We start from the raw sequence: 7441 nt of genomic DNA on the forward strand, positions 1-7441 counted from the left end.
CCAAGAGTGCAATATTTCATTTTAGTTTGGAGCACTACAAACAAAATTAATTACATGTTTGAAATAGTTATGTGTTATGATGCTAATACTAAAATTTAGTTCTCCTATCTCGGATTTACTAGTTCTCGAAAGTTATAAAAAGTGGCATTGATTTAAAAATGTTGCAAGAGAATAGTTTTTATAAAAATTTCAGTGCTTTAAATATTGCATATTTACCAGGTCTCATGCAGGTTTAAAGCAAGTTTTAAAGCAAGTTTTAGCTTCTTCATTAACCGTTCATCCACCAAACTCTTACCTGCCGTAATGCAGAAAGTGCCTTTATGAAAAATGTGGTAGAGGGTTCGCTTATAAATTGTAAGGTTATTTTATTCAATTAACAACCAATTTGATTACAAGATATTAAAATTTTTTGTTTACAGAACAGTATGCATCCAAAGACGCCAACATACGTCTAAAATTGTTAGGAGTGGTAACAACATCACTCAATTTTTAATTCCTTTAATTATTCAATCGTAACTACCCTCATGACCATGACCTACATTGTAAATAATTCCAATTTAAAACGAAAAAATTCTTTACACTCACCTTCAATAGTTAACTGAAAAAAATGTACTGGAAAAAGTTGCTAATTTTAATCTTTTTATATAGCTTTTAAAATTTTTAGTCAGATAAGGCGACCATGTATAAGATGCCAACTTGCTCCACTTCGTAAAAAAATATTTTCTAGTGGTAACGTAATTTAAGTTATTTTTAGCTTAGTATTTTTCATTTTAACCTCTTCAGAACCAATGTATCCACAACTTGTGAAAAATTAAAGAGTGGTGACGAACTTTTTTCAAGACAGCTGAAAATTTCATTAACTTAACTTATTAACCAATTAATTTTATACGATCAGTTTTGAATTTTTCAACTCACAATGAACGAAATGAAATTATGTTTTAGCAGATATGAATACTTTAAAGTATGCATGTTTTTCAAAATGTAGCTACCACTTTAACAAAATGATAATATCAGGTCTGAAGAGATTAACCCGTTCGCGCCGACTGTCACAAATACGTGCCAGCATAAAACCATATCAACCAGAGTAAAAAGATAAAACTGGTAATCAAAGTAGTTCTTTACCAGTTTATTTGTGGGCTGGGTTATAATTGTTTGATTTATTTAATTCACAAATACTTTAGTTCAAAATAAAATTATTTAGTTATACTTTGAACTAGCATTGATTATATATATGATTAAACTAACAATAAGTAAAGTCAAAGCAAAGCAAAGTTTGTCAAATTAGCAATGCCAACATTTAAGCTACCGTTTTTTATTTATCTGCATTCTGATTTTGTACGAATGCTTTTATGAATCACCCGTTCTCAAGAGGTTAATGTTGACGACGTCGATTTCCTTGGATATTTCACTTGGTCATAGTAAACAAATCCAACTAATTCGAGTCGATTTCAATTCACTTGCTGACTTAAAGTATGCTTACTCAACAGATGAAAAAGTTAAATTATCATTAGTAGGACAAAGTTTTCTAGATACATATATGACTATTGGAAACTTTGACGCCTTCTTTAATTTGCAATAAGAACCTCTTGACATTACAAAAGCTTCACCATTACAAAAAAAAGAAGAAGTCACCTACAGAGTTACTCATCGAAATTACTGGCCTAGCCAGTGTTTGCAAATCTCGTCGGTTACCTTCCGGTAAACTTAAAATCGCAAGCTAAAAATTTGAATTCATTTTGCAAAAGGAAGTATGTAAACCATCGAAAAGCTGTTGGGTCTCAAAAAGCCTCTTCAAAGAGTTCCCAAAAAATCTGAAGATAATTCTGTACAAGTGACTTGAATATAGGTAACGGTAACAACAGCTAAAATAAATATGCTTAAAATCTAAAAAACTTTTATAATCAGTCTTAAGTTAAAAAAATTTTAACTGTAAACCAGAGTATCAAATATTTTACCATTTGACCTTCGCCAATCTAACTTCTTCTCTCTCTTGATAAGCTTCTAACGCTTTCACAACTATGTCAACAGAACCCAATAACTTTTCCAATTCTGCAATGGCTGTGTAAAATTCACCTTTTGAATCTTTGAAGAGTAAACCAAGAATTAAAACAATAGAAACGGACATAAAAAAGTGATTCTTCATCTGTGTAGTGATCGGTACCTAAATTACAAATATGAAATATTATTTATGACAATATGAGTAACTATTCAATTTAGGAAACTAACTTTAATGTTTTTGTATCTGCAGTGCACTTGCTAAGGATTTTAAATCCTGTAAATTAGCTAAATAATTTCAAAATTATTTGCCATTTTTCGAAAGTTTTTGCCAATTGCAAATCTTAAAGAAATTTTATAATTAATTTTTTCCCATATAAAATTATTTTACGGTAGTTTATTTCAGGCTTATATTTTTTGGACGCAATTTTAACTGGTTATTCTACGCATCTACCGAAAATTACAGTAATCGAATAAAAAATACTGATTTGATTAGAGAAATTCCTTTTGACGTACTTTTAAGGATCGAGTTAAATATATATTTTTCTTTCCAGTGGAAAAAATTATTTTCAAATTCTTTCTCCAAAACACAATTTTATTTGTCAAATTTACAATTTTGACACATTTGGTGATGTGGCGAATGCTTATAGAGAGGTGCCTGTAAATGCATATAAAAATGCATACACGTTCTTTCTGAAGTTGTACCATCAGACAAAAAATAAACTATAAAAATGCCATTTTGAAAAAAATCTATAGCTTTCGGAACAAAACTAACTTTTATATTTGAAATCCACACACCCGATTTACATAAAATCAAAATCCAAACCTGCCAACTATTCCGGATTTTGCCGAAGATTTTATTTTCATATTTAAAGTGGTAGTAATTATATACCATTTTTTCTTTTATAATATTAATTTTTAAAAGATATGGATCACCACTATTCTTACAAAAATTAAACGCATATATTAATATGCGTTACTATCATGGTTGTCAACTTAAGTTTTCTCAAATACAACGAATTTGTTTGCTAAAAATTAAAGTTTTAATTCCATTTTAATACCACTGGGAAAAATGATAATGGAAGGGATTAAAAGTTGACAGGTATGAAAATCGTAAAAATCTAACAAAACAATTTTATTCCCCAGTGTAATTATTTGCTAAAATGGAGAGGTTTCATAGCTGCCAAATTTTACGTATTTCTTGTAAGATTTTATTTTGGGGTTAAAGAAGTAGCAAAATTTATGCTTTTCTATTCGTGCTTTACTTTTCGCGTATTTCATCATAGCTCGAAAATTTTTTAAGCGAATTGAGAATATTTGCACACAATTATAAAAGTCATATATCTAAAGATCGCCAAAATATAACTTTTAGTAAACATTTATTATTTCATACAGTCGAAAATTTTTTGAATCGTCAGGTATAAAATTGTTTACATCAGTTAAAAGAAAGCAATTTTAAATGGCAAAATACAAATTTGAACGAAATCGGTCAGATAGTTCCTGAGAAAGCGTATTTTAGAAATATAAGTTTCCACCTGCCGGCAGATGAAAGAAAACTGATTCCGGACTCCTTCATTACGTTGGCAAAATGCCGAAATTCTGCTTCCTCCTTCGCATGCCTGCGACACAAGTATTGCGAGCTGCAATACTTATGCGACATTGTTTACTGATCGCATAAAGGCACTGAACGTTTTAAAGACCGAAATGCAAGGTGTTTTTGAGGGCTAAGTGAAAACATTATGTAAGCAGACTACGAAGAATTGTTGTAGCAGATTAATTACCGAACGTGAATCTATGTTTTGATATTCGGTAATAGCATTTTGATTTGCTGCCAAATTGCTTGCGGCCACTAGCTAGTCTGTTTATCCGCCGGTAGGCACCTGCGAATCTAAGTTTTGTTGTCAGTCTTCTTTGGGCTAAATTAAATAATAACGGATTTACCAATTTTTGAAAAAATAATTAGTTTTTTTAAGTGGTTGTGAAAACTAAATGGAAAGATCAATCATTGACGAAAATAATTTTAAATTATGCCAGAGATAGAACACACCATCTTTTGATTATGATGCATACCCTCCAACTTATGAGGATTTTGAAAATAATTCTTTCTAGTGGTAGCGAACCAAAGTAGAAATTTTTAAAGCAAATGGATCTCTCATAAAAATTTTATCAGAACTTAAGAATCTAGCCATATGGCCTGCACTTTTATAAGTAATAGTGGACAAGTTACGCTAAAATTAATTTTTTTTAAATATTAAGACATTAATTTTGCTACCGTCTGAAAAGAAAATTTCTGAAACTTCGGAAATTCCGTAGCAGTTGGAGGGTATGATGATATAATTGTACATAAATTTAAACTTTCGCACCATGGCTGAAAGCCTTTATATATAGCAAGACGGAAAAAATGAAAAACTGGTACGCAACACATTTTATTATAGCATTTTTTCTGGGAAAAATAGAATAACTGTAACTACCAAAATTTTTTTTAAGATATATATAAATCCACTTCGTCACCATTATGAAACAGATATTGTTAAATAGTTTTAAAAAAAGAATAAGTTAACTCCTCCCAAAAACTAGCAATAACTGAAATGGTTTTACTACCAACTTTTTCTCTTTTCCGTCTCGCTTTCACCCCTGTTTAAACTAATATAAGTACAATTTTCATTAATGTGTCTGGGATGTGAAATAATTTTTTTATTTAATAATCATTGGCTAACCGTATTTTATATTTGATTGATATTTTCTTTTTTTTTTATAATTATCAAAGTGTTATGTGAATACATTAATATCAAAGTGTTATGTGAATACAAAGTGTTATGTGAATACATTTTTTTATAATTATTAAAATATTAATGTGAATACATTAATATTTTAACTAACTTTGTTTAAGAAAGGTTATTCAATCATTTTAATTCAATCATTTTAAATTAAATAGATAAGTTCAGGAAAGAAATATGATGTCATTTATTTTATTATCTCTTCTTAATATAAAAATAAAATATTTTGAAAATTCCGGATTAATTGGCATCTATGTAACAATAAAAACAATTTATTTAAATGTTTACCTTTTAAGATATAAAATGCTGCTATAAAATTAACTTACTTATTCAAATTCTAAACGTAAGTAGAAATTTTGGCACTAAAATGTCACCAATATTGTTTGTGCGAAATAAAGTAATGGTAGTCCACTTATTTAGACCTTTTCCTGTTTCGTCACAGTAAGCTAACTGAGGATTCTTCTATTGGAAAGAACATAACGTTTAGCAATAAAATACTTTTTACGATTTTTTGAAAACTAAAGATCGTTTAGTTCAGATGACTGATCTGCATTGATACGTAATTTAATGACTACTACATGGCAGATGATTGGAAGCTATTTCTTTTAATGTGTTTTTTTGCTAGATGAGGTATTAGGCGTTTTTTCCAAAATTGCAAGCAATGAAGCAGCATCGATAGCAGGAAAGCTTTTTTCTTATTTAAAAATATATCGTTTTAAATGAAAAAATTTTCTTTTTAAAATTTTTTTTCTTCTAATTCCTTCGCGGATCTGTTAATTTTAAAAGCGTAGATAAAATTGCTTCACCATATGCTTCTTCTGAGGATTCAATGACTTGTAAAAGTTTGAAATAAATTAAAGCATATGTACAGAGCTCAAAATAAAAAAACGGACCACCCTGAAAAATTTATGATCTAATGATCGTATCTTTATGTTCTAGGACTCACTATGCCTCAAATATGCTCGTTAATTAGTGCAGACGATATTTTAAATGAAATAGCCAAACACAAAAATGTACAAAAATAACGTTTAGTAAATATTTATATTTTCTTATTATTTTAATTATTAATAGTCGAAAAATTATCGAATTGTAAGGTATACAGTTTTTTACGTCATTTTTAAAAAGAAATTTCAAATGGCAAAGGGCAAAATTTGAGCGAAATCGGTCAAATAGTCTCCGAGTAATTAAATTTTAAAAACACGACTTTTTCAAAAGTTTGATTTCTCAGGAACAATTCGCTCAATTTTAGTATTTGTTGATTCAAAATCGTATTCTTTGAAATGATGCAAAAAATTTTATACCGTACAATTCAAAAGTTTTTTGACTATTTTTAAATAATGTAATAAAAAATATTAAATATTTACTAAGAATTACATTTTGCATGGAATTATCTTAGGATAAACGAAGTTTTTAATCGTGTGCAAAAAAGTTTTATGACGCTTTAAAACCTTCCGAGATATGGTGAAAATACGCAAAAAGTAAAATTTACATTAATAGGTCCAAACTATGAGCCGCTCTCCTGATCAAACTATTGGGATCATATTTCGGGAGTAAAAAAGAGTATTTAAAAAAGAATATTCAAATCAACTGTTTCGAATTTCTGACAGGTTAATAGCCTAACAATAGACTAACTTATTTTGCAGATTTTTAAAAATCCTTAGGGACTATTTATTTTGGACACAGCTAAAAATATGTGATTAAGACAAGCTAAACTATTTAAGAAAACGGGCTTGGTAACTTCTTAGCCTACTTGGTCACTTCTAAACGCGTTCAGTGCCACGCTTGCACATCTGGCCACGGTCAATTAAACAAACTAAATTTGCAAATATTAGACGGATTTTGCTATTTTTTTTATATGGTTTATCATGACATTTCATCATCATCATCAATATTTATCTGGGCACCTAGGGCCATTAGCTGCCTTTTTCCCATTCGTCTTGAATTGTGATCTTTAGGGTGGTTCTTTCTGGTAATTGGAATGCAATTGGAGTAAAAGGAATTTAAATATTTTGAATTTTAGATAAAATTACGTCACTACAAAAGTAAGCTGCCATCGGCCTGAGGTTTATGTCTTCTCTTAAGTTTTCAAAAGTAAAAATTTCGTTGAATCCTGCGGTGTCACAATTTATGGTTTTTTCAAAAAATCTGAAATTTAGCTTTGCAGTATGATGATCTAAAAAATCTATGTTGAGGTCGCGATGTATGTTTTTATTTCGGATAAACCATCTTGCTTTTGTTATTTTCCTGAGGATTTTGTTCTGGCATGTTTTGAGTTTTTTAAGGAGTGATGTGGAGATGTTGCGCCAAGCTGGAGATGCATAAGTCAGGATGGGACGGATCATTGAAATGTACATGACATTTCTGACAAAAGTTCAGAGATGCCAACTGCTCCGGACAAGCCAAAATAATTAAAAAAAACGGTAAATAACTACAAAGTAAATTTTGCAGATATTTGACTATTTTGCTTGCTTTTTAGAAGGTATAGCATGCCATAAGAACTATAAAGTGGTGAATTCTATAAGCCTACGAATTTTGTAGAAATAATGGTGGATAAAGATCTACTAAGTTTAATTTATTAAACCAAGAATCACAATAATTAAGTAAATTTTTAATAAATTTTCTGCAATTCCATAAAAGAGTGTAAATTTTATAGTTCTATATCATGTTAT

At 29.4% G+C, this 7441-nt stretch overlaps 1 protein-coding gene across 1 annotated transcript in view; it reads right to left on the bottom strand.

Annotated features, from left to right (window-relative positions):
• Window positions 1-5289, bottom strand: part of LOC107437103 (prolyl 4-hydroxylase subunit alpha-1) — a 36700-nt gene extending 31411 nt beyond the window's left edge. The window contains exons 1-2 of the mRNA XM_087160901.1: window positions 5099-5289; window positions 1956-2161 (exon numbers count right to left, since the gene is read on the bottom strand). Coding sequence (XP_087017027.1) covers window positions 1956-2143 — 188 coding nt within the window. The 5' untranslated portion in view covers window positions 2144-2161; window positions 5099-5289. The remainder of the gene's footprint in view (window positions 1-1955; window positions 2162-5098) is intronic.
• Window positions 5290-7441: the final 2152 nt, after the last annotated feature.

This window comes from Parasteatoda tepidariorum, chromosome 4, assembly GCF_982258835.1.
Source record: "Parasteatoda tepidariorum strain Cologne lab strain chromosome 4, Ptep-v5.0, whole genome shotgun sequence".
In the NCBI taxonomy this organism is placed as follows: Eukaryota; Metazoa; Arthropoda; class Arachnida; order Araneae; family Theridiidae; genus Parasteatoda; species Parasteatoda tepidariorum.